We start from the raw sequence: 16,498 nt of genomic DNA on the forward strand, positions 1-16,498 counted from the left end.
TGTAGCAACGCAAAATGACATTAACCCACTCTCCGATGCTTCAATTGTGTTGGGTACGATTATTTATTTATTACTTTTTGCAATCTTCAGGAAATTCAATGCAAATTCGATCCTCTGCTCATTTCTAAGTGGCACCTAAATGTTGTTTCAATGTTAAAAAATGGAGGAATGTTTTCATATATTAAGGGATTATGGAATTACAATGTTATACTGTTTTTTTCAGGCACTGAATTATAGGTCAATATAAAGGATATGGACATTGTTGCACTAGATTTCAGGATGTGAGCTCCTTTCCTTAATTCTTTCATTTAGAAAGAATCCAATTAAACTTGCAACCTGTCCCTAATTTCAATTTTTCCTCTTGTAGGAATTTTCCTCCAAATTCTGTTATAATAATTTTGCTGCTGATTGCACTAGTTGTATTGTATCAGGACAGTTTCATTCCCGGTCAGCTTTCTCCATCTGTGGTCCATGAGGTATCTCTACCTCCTTGTGCTGACAGACAATTATGCTAAAGACGATATAAACAACAATTAAGGGCGCTGCATAACGAGTCTCCACAATGAACCTACTGCAGCAAATATTTGGACACAACTACCAAAATTGTCCAATATTAAGCATAAACGCCAAAATAAATAGTATGTATATTTGAGCTGCAGGTATTAACAATCTCACCTAGAGCTCCAGGTTAAAACGATTATCAAAGATTGCACAAAAAAATTTTTTTCACTAGAAGGTCCTATATATAATTCCTCATACACAACGTTACCTTCCTCAGAATGGATACTGCAGTCCTCGTGGAACGCTGTGAAAAAGTCCTTGTAATTCATAGATGACTATATCCAAATGTCCAAAGTATAACTCCCCTCGATGTACGTAAAGATTGGTCCACAATGATTCCGGAACTAAGGGAAGAGGGTGACAGCATGTCCCGGCCGGTGACAGGCACCCCTTTTGTCCTGTAGATAATTCCTGACTTCTTTAACAGTAGCACCCGCTTCCAAACATAGATTGCCGGCGAGGTGCAGTGAAGCTGCAGGACCTCGCGTGACATCACAAGCACGTGATACCTCACGTGATCGGCTCTCAGGGCTGTACAAAGCGCACCTTAGACCAAAATTAATCCGACGCGTTTCGGAGTCATCAGACTCCTTCCTCCCTCAGGGCTGTACAAAGCGCACCTTAGACCAAAATTCATCCGACGTGTTTCGGAGTCATCAGACTCCTTCAGTCTGATGACTCCGAAACACGTCGGATGAATTTTGGTCTAAGGTGCGCTTTGTACAGCCCTGAGAGCCGATCACGTGAGGTATCACGTGCTTGTGACGTCACGCGAGGTCCTGCAGCTTCACTGCACCTCGCCGGCAATCTATGTTTGGAAGCAGGTGCTACTGTTAAAGTCAGGAATTATCTACAGGACAAAAGGGGTGCCTGTCACCGGCCGGGACAGGCTGTCACCCTCTTCCCTTAGTTCAGGAATCACTGTGGACCAGTCTTTACGTACATCGAGGGGAGTTATACTTTGGACATATGGATATAGTCATCTATGAATTACAAGGACTTTTTCACAGCGTTCCACGAGGACTGCAGTATCCATTCTGAGGAAGGTAACGTTGTGTATGAGGAATTATATATAGGACCTTCTAGTGAAAAAAATTTTTTTGTGCAATCTTTGATAATCGTTTTAACCTGGAGCTCTAGGGGAGATTGTTGATACCTGCAGCGCAAATATACATACTATTTAATTATGCTAAAGAGTATGTAATTTTTCTTTCTTCTACTTAAAAATTTTTCCATGGTTTTTCTTTCCTTTGTACACTGATATTGAAATTAATGTAATGTGTTGACATGTAAGCTCTCTTTCCATATAATTTCATAGAGCTGTGCGCTGCCCTTTCTAAAGACATAGATGTTTTCTGTGTTTACAATCTAGGCATGCCAGTTAGATACTTGAAAGAGTTGCACAGACTCTACATCAGCAAAATAGTTGGAAATATTTAATGAACTTTTGCATTTTGGAATCAAACAAACAGAAAAAATAAAAATTAGTGCAAAGTTGTCTCATATCCTTTAAGTGTCTGCTAGAAAAATATTTTATATGCCAACCATCTCCAAAAACTGAAAAAATAAACCACTTATTGGGAGTTATAACAAAGCTCAAAATATTTGGTTCATATAAAAATAGGATCTGAACTTTTCTCTACTCAACGTTTTACTAGAGGAACTGCTACCCTGTAAACTCTCAAATATTAAGGTCATAAACTAAAGTGCTCAAGACCTTGAATGATGTGTTTTTTTGGGAACAATGCATGTCACCAATGAATAAGAAATATTTAGCAGGACATCCAACTGGTCAAAGCTCCAGCACACCATTCAGAATGGTGAAAAATTAAGCTGCTAAGTAGTACGTGGTATATGTAATGAAAAGCAGAATGGACCCCAAGTGTTTTAGGTATATCTATCTTAATAAAATCTACTGAACCTTAGCACCCAATTTGTTCAGCAGGAAAAATCCATCTTAATACCTAACTGGTAAACAAAGCAACTCAAAGGGGGGCATAAGATGAAAATATTTCAGTGCTAAGTTTAATTAGGCATATTACATAATTAACTAAAATATAAAAGCAAACATCCTTCCTCAAAATGTATCTATTATGAGAAAATACATCTCATGACTCTGCAATGAAATATGCTCGGAGCACATGCTAATTTTCTACACTTGGCATGAACTGTTCCATACAGTTTGATTAGTGTCAAAATTAATTAACTATAGACTAAAGCTTATATAAAGTTGGCAACGAATCTGCATTCTGCTGGATTTGTACATCCCCCATATTGTAAAACAGCCTACTGCTAGAATAAATATAGCTCCAGTGACTAGATCTGAGTGTTCAGAGTATTACAGTTCATTTCTGATGAACATCTCATCAACTTGCATTTCACTTAGTTATAACAAGCACAGACATTAGTGGCTAATATTAAGTGGCATATGTATAAAAGGCTTTGCTTTCTTCTATCTGAAACTGGACCACAGAATATATCTGCTATAATATGTGGCATTTATGAAAGTGCAAAATCAAATTCAACTGTTAGCAGAATATTATATAGAGGTTACCAAAGTAGTAGTGCCTTGCAAGAACATCAATGCCTCCTCTCGTGGAACTAGACTCTTGACGCAATAGTGTGTCGACAATCTCATTTGGATCCTACTGCAAAGGGCCTATAGTTTGATTCACAAGAAACTATTAATCCTTTTTGGTGATGAATCAAAAGTTTGCAGTGCAATTAAAAGAGGACTTGCACATGTCTTGATCAGATGTAGAATGGGCCCCTTGAACCTTGGTCCAACCCTGGAGAACATGTTCACCTAATAAGTGTGTGAGGGAGTCAGATAAATATAAGCCAGGTTTGCTTATCATATTAGATGCTAAACATGGTGCCAGTGATATAATGATCTTATCATGAAACACAGAAAACTGAAATGTTAGCCAACCGATACACTGGCGATTTATAAGCAGTACAATGGGTTTGACCATTCAGCTGAGCTGCCACATGTATTCAGGGAATGTGTAGTGTATCAATTCCACTACAGACTGGTTCAATTTACAAAAAACCTCCCTTTGCCTTGTCTTAATATTGTTTATATGTATTTATACAAATGACATATATATGCCTAAATACCAAATACTCCACAGATCATTTAATTTACATTTGCATAGAAAGAGAAGAAGTATCAAGGACAGACAGTATGAAAAAAACACATCTTCATCTTTGGGTATTCAGTGTCATACGCCTTGAGTAAGACACACAGAATGCTCTCCAGTTCTAGGCATATCTTCTAGAATAGAATTTGTGATTGGCTGTTGTAAGAAGGGATTCTGTATCAACAAACAGATCTTTTTGTGGATGGGTTATTCACATTGCCTGGAAGGAACAATATAAAATATATCAAAAATTATAAGTGGACATACAATTAGTGATGAGCGAGTGTGCTCGTTACTCGAGTTTTCCGCGCATACTCGGGGGTTCTCTGAGTATTTTGGGCGTACTCGTAGATTATGTTTGAGTCCCCACAGCTGCATGATTTGATTTGCTAAACAACCTGAATACATGTGAGGATTCCCTAACAAACAGGCAATCCCTGCATGTGTTCAGGTTGTCTAACAGCCGCAAATCATGCAGCTGTGGGGACTCAAACATAATCTACGAGCACGCCAAAAAATACTCAGAGATCACCTGAGCATGCTCGGAAAACTCGAGTAATGAGCACACTCGCTCATCACTACATACAATACTTCAAACTTGTGTATCAGCAAAATCAGCAAAAGGAATTGGTAGATAAAAAAGCCTGCTGCCACCTTAAGAGCAGTTATTACTGTTTATGAGATTGCATGTATGGGACTAGGCTAACACATTTCACACAATTACTGGTGGATTGTTAGAGGTATATATATGGGGGTCACTGTGTTACCCATTATACTATGCTTAAAAGGAAACCTGACATCTGATTCATGCTGCTGAAACAAGGGGCAGCATAAATCACAACCTGTTTGCAACCAAGTATATCTTTCTTTGAAGCAGGTTTCCAAGAAAATATAGTTCGAAGAACCATTCAGGGACCATAGCTGAAGAGGAGAGGAGTCTGGTGCTGCCTCAGACCGGCTCTTCCCAGCACTGTTTTAGGGTACCGTTACACTAAACGATTTACCAACGATCACGACCAGCGATACGACCTGGCCGTGATCGTTGGTAAGTCGTTGTGTGGTCGCTGGAGAGCTGTCACACAGACAGCTCTCCAGCGACCAACTATGCCGAAGTCCCCGGGTAAGCAGGGTAAACATCGGGTTACTAAGCGCACGGCCGCGCTTAGTAACCCGATGTTTACCCTGGTTACCATTGTAAATGTAAAAAAAAAAAAACACTACATACTCACCTTCTGATGTCTGTCACGTCCCCCGCCGGCGGCTTCCCGCACTGACTGTGTCAGTGCCGGCCGTAAAGCACAGCACATCGGTGACGTCACCGCTGTGCTCTGCTTTTACTTTATGGCTGGCGCTCACAGTCAGTGCGGGAAGCAGACGCCGGGGGACGTGACAGACATCAGAAGGTGAGTATGTAGTGTTTTTTTTTTTTTTTACATTTACAATGGTAACCAGGGTAAACATCGGGTTACTAAGTGCGGCCCTGCGCTTAGTAACCCGATGTTTACCCTGGTTACAAGCGAACACATCGCTGGATCAGCGTCACACACGCCGATTGAGCGATGACAGAGGGAGATCCAGCGACGAAAGAAAGTTTCAAACGATCTGCTACGACGTACGATTCTCAGCGGGGTCCCTGATCGCTGCTGCGTGTCAGACACAGCGAGATCGTATGTATATCGCTGGAACGTCACGGATCGTGCCGTCGTAGCGATCAAAGTGCCACTGTGAGACTGAATAGAGGTTAGAGGTGAATGACAGATAACATTAAGTCTAGTAGTGCTGGGAAGAGCAGCCAGGCTAGTCCAGTCTCCAGCTATGGTCCCCAGATGGATCTGCTAACTATATTTATTCTGAAATGCCAGAGCCCTTCAGAGGAAATATACCAAGCTGCAGTCAGTTTGGACAGCATGAATCAGGTGACAGGTTCCCTGTGAGATGTTTAGTAGTGATGAGCGAATATACTCGTTACTCGAGATTTCTCGTGCGCGCTCGGGTGTCCTCCGAGTATTTTTTAGTGCTCGGAGATTTAGTTTTCTTCACCGCCGCTGAATGATTTACATCTGTTAGCCAGCATAAGTACATGTGGGGATTTCCTAGCAACCAGGCAACCCCCACATGTACTTATGCTGGCTAACAGATGTAAATCATTCAGCTGCGGTGCTAAAAACTAAAACTCCGAGCACTAAAAAATACTCGGAGGACCCCCGAGCGTGCTTGAGAAATCTCGAGTAACGAGTATATTCGCTCATCACTAATGTTTAGTGTTCATTTATGGTCGCTAACTATGTCTCCAAAACCAATATGGTACATTGAAGGCATTGGGCCTATTAAAGCTTTCACGACAAAATTAGGGTGTTAAGATATTTGAAAAGCCACAAAAATGTAGGCGTAAATCGTAGTTGCACCAAAATGTTGTGACTTTTGGTTTGGCACTTTAATACCAGTTACTCCTAGCTCTGATAAAATGGGTAGAGCAGTGGCACAGAGGAGTGTGACAGAGAAGCTCGTTTAATTCATGACAAGCTGTAGTGTTCCTTGTGCCAGATAATCTCATTCCAGTGCCTGACTGGCGTTGAACAAGCGGAGGCATCATACGACATTCATCAGATGCAAATATTGGAAATATTTGGTTTTTGAACAGATTAAAAAGGTCTCCTTACAATTAACTAATACAAAAATATTCATTCAAAAAGCATTCCATAATTGAGACACCGTGCTGCCCCTAGGTAGTTGATTCCTTCCTTGTATTTGATTCCTACCTTTGTACCCCAATAGCTTCTACGATATCTTAATGCAACTTAGGTATTTATACTGTCAATAACACTAGGAAAATATTTTAACATGTTCATTTTAAATGTCACGCCGCAATGATGATATTGCGCAGGAAGTGGCAGGGGTGCCATCAGGTACGAGACAGTTCACGCGGGTTCCATCCAACAGCCATAGATTAATGATCTGCCTGATGGAGTAGGTTCTGCAAATCGATTTCCACTAGCTCTGATATTCACATTAGACATACACATATAAATTATGCATATGCCAATACATTATACATAAACCTATATTAAATATGCATATAGACAGAACACATGCTCATACACAATAAGATTTTTGTGATACACTTGTTTAACCCCTTAACGTCCAATGAAGGATATATCTGACATTGGATGCCTCCCCCTGTTTGGTGTGGGCTCCAGTGATGAGCCCGTTTGATCAGCTGTCATGTGCCCTTAACCTCCGAGGGTGGAATTGCGATCCACCCACAGCTGTTAACATGTTAAATGCCGCTGTCTAACTCACACTGACAGCGGCATTTAACATGCATTCGCAGGAAGTGTGTCATTAACCCTGCCCATCAGCGCCCATGTCACATGACCATGGGTTGCCGATGGGTTGGCATGACAACCCGGGGCCTGCAGGAGACCCCTGTGGTTTTCACAGCCAGATACCTATAAGCACCGCCCAGCGGTCGGCGCTCATAGCAAGTGAGCATTTCTGCTACATAGAGCAGGGCTGCAGCCTGTAGCACAAGCAATTGGATGATCACAGCTTCTAGTTTCTCATGTTGTCTATTGAAGTAAGCAAAAAGTTAAAAAAAAGTGTTTAAAAATATTAAAAAAAATATAAAAGTTCAAATCACCCCCCATTTGCCCCATTCAAAATAAAACAAAGAAACCAAACATACACATATTTGGTATCGCTTCGTTCTAAATCACCCGATCTATCAATATATAATAAGAATTAATCCAATCGGTAAACGGAATAGCGGGAAAAAAATCAAAACACCAGAATTACGTTTTTTTGGTTGCTGCAACATTGCAAAAAAAAATGCCATAACGGGCGATCAAAAGATTGTATACACACCAATATGATATGAATAAAAACGTCAGATCTGCGTGCAAAAAAATAAACCCTCGCCCGGCCCCAGATCCCAAAAAATGGAGACGCTATGGGTCTCGGAAAATGGAAATATTTTTTTTTTTCACAAACATTGCTATTTTTTTTTCACCACTTAAAAAAGAACCTAGACATGTTTGGTGTCCGTGAACTCGTAATGACCTGGAGGATCATAAAGGCAGGTCAGGGTTAGCATTTAGTGAACATGGTAAAAAAAAAAAAAAACACAATATGGTAAAATCAATAGTGCCATTCAAAAGTACAACTCGTCCCTCAAAAAACACGCCCTTACATGGCCATATTGACGGAAAAATAAAAAAGTTATGGCCGTGGGAAGAAGGGGAGCAAAAAATGGAAACACAAAACCAGAAATACTCCCGGTCCTTAATGGGTTAAATAACCTGATTTATTTATTTTTGTTCATTCTGTTAGAATAAGGAAGAGGGATAATGTCTTGAGGCTTGCCTAAATTCATGTACAGAATGCCTATGTGGAGAAACGGGGTCAGTGGGTGCTCTCGTCTGCTGGCCCAGCTGTCTTTAGCAAGAGTGCATGGACCACGGCTCATACCACTGAACGCCTGCTCTATCTCCCCGTGGGCAATACACTACACAGACAACACAGGGTTAAGGTAAAACAGTGAGGCAATACTTTATTGAACCACAACACACAATAGCAAACAGAACAATCCCACCATGACTGGAATTGATTGGTTACATGGGCGCATATAAAATATCACTGCGTCTCCACGTATTTCCAGTATGACACGATGTCAGAGCTCCCAGGGTCACATATAAAAGATCACTGCGTCTTCATGTATTTCCAGTATGACATGATGTCAGAGCTCCCAGGGTCGCTACTCCATCTGTGGATGAACGCACAGAGAAGGGGTAACGACAAGCATAGGAAGATGACCAAGAACTGTCCATAGAGTCCATACAAGGTCCAAAGCCAGTTGACACTAGAGTCACCACCTGGCTTATCTGACCATCTCCATGGAACCAGGCGACCAGCGGATCCCAACCCTGGCTTTCTCCAAACATATCCATGGTGCAGAGATGGTCACTGGATCAGATCTGTGTCCTTCCAACCGGAGCCGAAAACCCCTAGGTTGTATCCTATAGAATCCTAGATCAGTGTCCCACGTGATGGTGCCATGATGAATTGGCTGCAGTCCTTTCTCTTGTCTCTTGGGTGGTTTTGAGAATGTCTGGCTGGTAGCTCTGTATTACTTCAGACTCCCAGGATGTGATCTCTGAGTCATTTTATACCCAAGGCATGTAAGCTATTTTTAGAATTACCCAGGGTCTTTCAGTCCAACATCAAGATAAGGTAAACAATGGTGATGGGATTAACTAGCACTATTAGCATATAAGCACAAATCAATAAACAAAGCTTAACCCACTCAATGTACAGTCACTATTACAGACTTACACAGTATGTTAGATAGTATATCAGTGGGCAAGTCTGTCTTCTTGACCCACTAGACATAAACACTTAAATTCACAAGCCAATATACAGATAAAAAGCCAGTTCTTTTGTTTATGCAAAACATGGTTGTCTGGGAAATTCAGATACAATCTGGTTTCTTCACATTCCTACCCCATCTTAATTAACCAGACATGATAGGCTTCCGATCACCCAGTTTTCTTAGAGCATATTCCATATGCTCCTTACGAAAATAAACTCCATATGTAATTGAAGAGTAACAACTGGTGTAACGGGGTCTACCGTGCAGGAGTACCTCTTTCAGCACCACCCTGTGTCTCAGGAGGCCCACTCTGCCCTGGCTGGAGTCTGAATGAAGGACGCTGGCTGGAACTCCTTGGTTACATGGACGCATATAAAATGTCACTGCTTCTCCACGTATTTCCAGTGCGACAACACTCCACTCACAGGACACAGAATATAAGGACGCTGGCTGGAACTCCTTGGTTACATGGACGCATATAAAAGATCACTGCTTGTCCACGTATTTCGTAGCTCCTGCATTAAATTCTATTCAATCCGTTGAAGCTGGAACATCTCCTGTAGTTCTGTTTCTTGTTGAGGTCATATAGCTACTCTGGTCCTCTTCCCAAGGCCGATTTGGTGGGGTTGGATATAGTGGCATCAGAAACCTGCTGTGCATGCCTCATCAATGGTCTGCTGGGTCTGTCTGTATACCTCCCTGGTTGTGAAGCCCTGGACGGTGTCTACAAACACCAGTCCCCTGCAGCTCCCCGATTCCGCCGGGCTGAGTAGTATCCCACCACTGCCACCAATTGTGGAGAAACGGGGTCAGTGGGTGCTCTCGTCCGCTGGCCTGGCTGTCTTTAGCAAGACTGCATGGACCACGGCTCATACCACTGAACGCCTGCTCTATCTCCCCGTGGGCAATACACTACACAGACAACACAGGGTTAAGGTAAAACAGTGTGGCAATACTTTATTGAACCACAACACACAATAGCAAACAGAACAATCCCACCATGACTGGAATTGTTTGGTTACATGGGCGCATATAAAATATCACTGTGTCTTGACGTATTTCCAGTATGACACGATGTCAGAGCTCCCAGGGTCACATGGGCGCATATAAAAGATCACTGCGTCTCCATGTATTTCCAGTATGACATGATGTCAGAGCTCCCAGGGTCGCTACTCCATCTGTGGATGAACGCACAGAGAAGGGGTAACGACAAGCATAGGGAGATGACCAAGAACTGTCCATAGAGTCCATATAAGGTCCAAAGCCAGTTAACATGATGTCAGAGCTCCCAGGGTCGCTACTCCATCTGTGGATGAATGCACTGAGAAGGGGTAACGACAAGCATAGGGAGATGACCAAGAACTGTCCATAGAGTCCATACAAGGTCCAAAGCCAGTTGACACGAGAGTCACCACCTGGCTTATCTGACCATCTCCATGGAACCAGGCGACCAGCAGGTCCCAACCCTGGCTTTCTCCAAACATATCTATGGTGCAGAGATGGTCACTGGATCAGATCTGTGTCCTTCCAACCGGAGCAGAAAACCCCTAGGTTGTATCCTATAGAATCCTAGATCAGTGTCCCTCGTGATGGTGCCATGATGAATTGGCTGCAGTCCTTTCTCTTGTCTCTTAGGTGGTTTTCAGAATGTCTGGCTGGTAGCTCTGTATTACTTCAGACTCCCAGGATGTGATCTCTGAGTCATTTTATACCCAAGGCATGTAAGCTATTTTTAGAATTACCCAGGGTCTTTCAGTCCAACATCAAGATAAAGTAAACAATGGTGATGGGATTAAGTAGCACTATTAGCATATAAGCACAAATCAATAAACAAAGCTTAACCCACTCAATGTACAGTCACTATTACAGACTTACACAGTATGTTAGATAGTATATCAGTGGGCAAGTCTGTCTTCTTGACCCACCAGACATAAACAGTTAAATTCACAAGCCAATATACAGATAAAAAGCCAGTTCTTTTGTTTATGCAAAACATGGTTGTCTGGGAAATTAAGATACAATCTGGTTTCTTCACAGCCTATATTCATGAAAGCTATAAAATAAATGAACACTCCAGTAAACCCATTGTGATTGTTGGAAATTACATGTCTGGGTATTTCTTCTGTTCTCACCAACAGAAAATTAATCCCAGAAATGTTTAGGGAATCTGTCACCACAGTTGACCTATCTAAACTAGTAATATGTTATACAGGTTATAGAATACTGACAAAGTCCTATACAGTATGTGTGCCTCATATCAGATTATTGTTGAGAAATCATCTTTTATTACTTTATATAAATGACTTCTTCCAGGCTCTGGGGAGGATGGTGCCTGGAGATAACTGCCTCCAGAGCTTATTTTACATGAATGGGGGAGTTACCAGTCTGATGTGTAATGGTTACCAGTGTGGTGTGTGATGGCCGCTCTCTGCTCTCCTGATCTCGCTGCAGAGTTGTGTGTGATTATACCTGACACATGCAGGTTCCTCTCAGCTTCTATCTCACAGGCAGATAGGGCCGCAATATTGTTACAATACAGCAGAGCTCAGAGTGAAGCAAAAAATGAGTTTGCAAGAAGACAAATTTAATTCCTTCTGTTTTGTGTTAGTTACTTGTCTCACACTGATGAATCCCCCTTTTATTTATGATAAGCTCTGGAGGCAGAGTTATCTTCCAGGCAATGTCCTCCCCAGAGCCTGGAAGAGTATATTTATATATAAGAAAAATGTCGATTTTTCTGGAATAAGACATCAAATCACATATATCAATGTATCACTATATTCAGCTTCCTGTGACCTACATGCCCATATAGATGGCTTAGGAGGGTTGATCCTACTGATAGATTCCCTTTAAGTGGGAGTTGTTTCTACTCTAACCATTTGTAGTTGTAACAGTCATACCTTTTTCTATTGTAATAAAAGCTTCACTATATGAAATCTTGTTTATTTTGCAAGATGAGTTCATGTTTTTTTTAAGTATTTTGCCAAACATCTATGTAAGCTTTACAACTTGGTTTAATAGAGAAAAACAATCATGCCAATTTATCTGCTTTTTTTGGATCACCATACATAAACTGCTCACTGTATTGTATGAGTTCTTGTGATTAACCCAATACTCAGATATGTCCATATTATATAGAAAATCCTCGTATACTTAGAATCTTTAGCAGCGATCCACAGACTGTGTGGCAATCTGCAATGCTACAGGTTGTGAGTTTGAATCCTGAGAAAGATCACATTTTTTAGAAAAAGCAAATCTTTTTTTATTTTTAACATATATGAAAGCATCTACAGAGCAAAGACAGATACTGGTAGTGCCGTGCCCCAATGCCTTTAGTTGTCGCATGAAAATTTAGGAAAAAACAGAAGGATCACAGCAGCGTCCTGATTGTTACAAGCATTGTGACTCGTATGGGCCCCTGTGCAGTTGAATGTGAGATGTCAATCCCTGGTTATAAGGAGATACTGATAAACTAAATATGAGAAAATTCTCAATATTTGCTTAACACGGAGAGTAAAATATTTTGTTTTATATAAGCCTTTTATTGTATAGTTGGAAAATTGGAAATGAATCGTACCTGCTGTCTTCCAGAAACACTTGCTGCAAATATTAAAAGAAAAATCCATTAGTGTTCAGCGATAAAGCAAAATATTAGAGATTGAGCATGTAGTAAACAGCAGGTTTGGCAGCTTTGAAAACGAGAATAAGACCACAGAAAAGCCTGCAGCTTACTTCTTAGAGAACTGATTAAGCTAGCAGCACATAATTCTGCAATTACAGACTTGTTTTTTGTACAAAGAGTCAAACAATACAGACGATCCCCTTTGTAAGTGATTTCAAAGGGGAAAAAATAAATTTCACTCGCTGATGGCAAACCTGACATTTACTCGGAATAGTCCTGGCTCTGAGCTAAACTAGAAGATCCTCCTAAGCCTTTGTAGGTCCCCATAGAAGAGCAGAACCTTTCAGATGATTAAATGTATGTGATGTAGTGTGGTGTGGTGTGGTAGCCCTTCCTAGTACATCTGTGCAGACAGGCAGAGGGATTTACAATGAGTAATAAAAAGAGTAATATTGAAATGCATCTCAGCTAATCGAAGATGGCGGAACCTTTTATATAAAAGATGTAACATTAACTCCTCTAAGAAAACAGTCTACACTGACAAATGTCAATCAGCTATAGACACTACCCAGCCATATAACAAACACAAACGAGCCTACCATAAATTGTGATGTCCACATGCACCAATACATAAAATGAAATGGAGAACGGTACAGCAGAAGCTGATTTAACTATAACTTTTTTTTCTTGATTTACTGAAGATGTGGAATAAATCAATATAGATTTTGTGTTCGACGCATTGAAACAAACCTTTTATATTGTTTCATTGCATCCAAAAATGAAAAATACAGCATTTTTGAAAGCCTTGCTTAAAAATAAATTAAAATAGCCTACTGTTCTGTGGATACAGCTCCTAAGCAGATCTAAGGGGACAGTTCATTAAAGCGCCACTCCAGCGGTTTTTTTTTGTATTGCAGAGCTGGAGTGGTGCTTCTAATGTAGTCTCATACTTACTAGCCGTCTTCATTTTATCCGTGTCGCTCCAATCAGTCTCCTGCAGTTTGTGACAAGCCAGATCACTCCAGGGTTTGCTCCAGAAGTCACTACTTAACGTAAGTCTATGAGAGACAGAACAAGGCTTTCATAGACTTACATTGAGAGCTTGTGACAGTTACCTCTGACTTCCAGTCAGTCAGAAGTTGCAATTGCAAGATGGTGGCACGGGATTGGAGCAATGCTGGGAAGAGCTGAAACCGGCGGCTTGTAAGTATAAGACTAGGCGCAGAGAACTTAGATTAGTGGCACCACACCAGCAGTGAAATAGAAAAAACACTGGAGTGGTGCATTAAGACTGGCATTGTGCATGGGCTCGCTGGAGTACAATACACATATTTCATTAAGAGTTGCACGCCATTTAATGAATTTGGCGCATCTATAGAGGGACTAACATACATTTGTGCAGTAAGTTACACCACCAAAGTGCCACAACTTTTCATGAATTTGAATGTTCCATCTTGCCAATGTTCCGCCTATATAGTGGCGTATAGTGATTTTACCCTAGATTGTGTTTGTTGGTGGCCGCAGTGTGAACGTGCGCTAACACATTGCACTTATACTAGTATGTGCTTCAGCTCATGTCTTTGGCTGAGTTATATGTGTAGTGAGATCTTTCACAATCTTACAGCCTCTACATTGTGAGACTTCAGGCAGAAGAGTCATCAGTTAAGAAGGAGGATGCGGCGCTGGACAGGAAAAAAAGCTGGAGTGGCAGAGGCTTCAGATCTACAGTAGCTCTTCAACCTCAATTGCATATCAAATCAAATGCTGATTCCTCGGTAATGGAAAAATGTAATGCAATTCCATGTAAAGGTATTGCTGAACTTGTCTTTGAAAGAGCCACATGTGCATATAACTAATTTGGGGTGAAAACTTGCTGAAATATTTCCTCCAAATCACATTTTCACGACACACATAAGAAACAGCTAAATGGTGTTAGGGCTAGCGGAACGCACCGAGTAAATATAGATGTTATTATTGGTGCGTTCGCAGCCCAGGTTCCACCGTGCAGGAGGAACCTGCTGCTAGCAAATGACGGCACTATATGGCGGTTTAAGCGAACTCTGTTACTTCACAGAGTCGCACAGAAACAAGACGCTGTGCCCTGTTAACCCCACAGGAGTTCACAGCTAACTGCCGAGCTGAAGGCAGTCTGTGGTCACGCAAACATACAATCTCCTCACCGGAGGAGCCGGTATTCTAGGGGCTTATTTCAGCCGGGGCCCTAAATCCACGCACACAATCTCCTCACCGGAGGTGCCGGCATTCTAGGGGCTTATTTCAGCCGAGTCCCTGAACACACATAAATGTGAACACACATAAATGTGACCACACTGGCGCATGCACATAACAGATTTGATACTAGCGCATGGCCGTGCGGCCATGCGAACCCTTTATAGCTGCAGCAGGTACATGACCTTCCAAGAAGGACCAATGAGAGGCTACCACAGAGCCTGAGCACCTTCAGGACCTTCCTGGAGGACCAATGGGCTTTGCTGCAGTATCAAAGCATGTGACCCTCGACCTCCAATAAGAGATCTCACCCTGGGCATGCTCAGAAGGTGAAAAGCAGGACTTAGTCCCAAAAGCGTCTGCTCGCCACTGCCCAGCACTGGTCTTAATGGCAGAACCTGGAAGAACAGCAGTAACCAGGCGCAGAGTATCTGCCTGAGTCAGACGCTGGGACCGACATCTCCGCTGAGCAGGCTCCACTGTGGCTGGAGAAGGATGGGAGACTGCAGTGGAGATGGCTCGAGATTCTCCCTGTGCAGAGGCGGGAACTCGACACCTAACAAATGGTACATTAATTTTTGCAACATATGTATATGTATTGTCAATGATTACATAGAAAGGTTTTTGCTGTATAAAGTTATTCACATCTAGTCTCAGCAACAGATATTGACATGCTGCAGTCCACAGTGTCCACAGGTGATCTGCAGGTGCACATACACACATTTCTAGAAATCCCATCCACTATGCTGTAACAGCTGTCCACTGTGGTTTTGAAGCTGTATAAATACACAGAGTCAAAACCGCAGCAATTTCTGATCGTGGGCACATACCCCAAGACTGCCCTAGACCACGGGGAATAACAATAGTAACCTGTCCACTGCCCTAGACTACCAAGCCTTTCCAGACATTAACCCCTTCTCTCGACCAGATAGATCTCATTACTACTCTAGCTAATTAGGGAACATTATTTGACGGCAGACAGCACTTTTTATTTGTTTTGGATTGCTCCAATTTGGCACCTAGGTGTCAAACTTTCAGTAATATGAAGGCTTGAAAGACAAATTGCTCTTGAGACCCACCAATTCAATGCCAGTTGGGTTTCATCTATAGAGTCTATTTTGTAAAAAAAAAGTCTTTGGATACAACGCAAAATAATGTCCCTGGCTGTAAATATCTGTACCTGATAGTAATACTGTGTCAAAAATGCGAACACAAGTCATGTGTGACCCAAAGACAAAAGAATCAATTTGTGTGACTGTGTCTAGAAAGGCAATAGTTTTACATAGCGGCAACAGAATCTAAAAGCTAAATTCAAATGTTAAAAGCCTGTTGTGAAAAGTAAAGTACTTTATCCACTGAGCCACTCATCCATTAAATAATACAAGCAGATTTATATTCACTGAAACAGGTAGGCACATTGTGTTGCCCTCTAACGTCTCTCAAGAGAAAGCCTGCCAGCCTGCACAGCACTGGATAACTGAGAAGAAAATTTGGTATTTTTGTCACTTTGTGTGTTTAAAGGTTCCTATCGCATAAATACTATTCAATGCGCAGCGTATCTCCATCTCATTCTCT

General features: G+C 41.6%; 1 protein-coding gene across 5 annotated transcripts in view; it reads right to left on the reverse strand.

Annotated features, from left to right (window-relative positions):
• Positions 1-3,685: 3,685 nt before the first annotated feature.
• Positions 3,686-16,498, reverse strand: part of UTRN (utrophin) — an 846,507-nt gene continuing 833,694 nt past the window's right edge. For all 5 annotated transcript variants that reach the window (XM_077283030.1, XM_077283029.1, XM_077283032.1 and 2 more), the window contains 2 exons: positions 12,650-12,672; positions 3,686-3,924 (listed from right to left, as the gene is read on the reverse strand). In XM_077283030.1, coding sequence (XP_077139145.1) covers positions 3,916-3,924; positions 12,650-12,672 — 32 coding nt within the window. In that variant the 3' untranslated portion in view covers positions 3,686-3,915. The remainder of the gene's footprint in view (positions 3,925-12,649; positions 12,673-16,498) is intronic.

Source organism: Ranitomeya variabilis, chromosome 2 (assembly GCF_051348905.1).
Source record: "Ranitomeya variabilis isolate aRanVar5 chromosome 2, aRanVar5.hap1, whole genome shotgun sequence".
Taxonomy (NCBI): Eukaryota; Metazoa; Chordata; class Amphibia; order Anura; family Dendrobatidae; genus Ranitomeya; species Ranitomeya variabilis.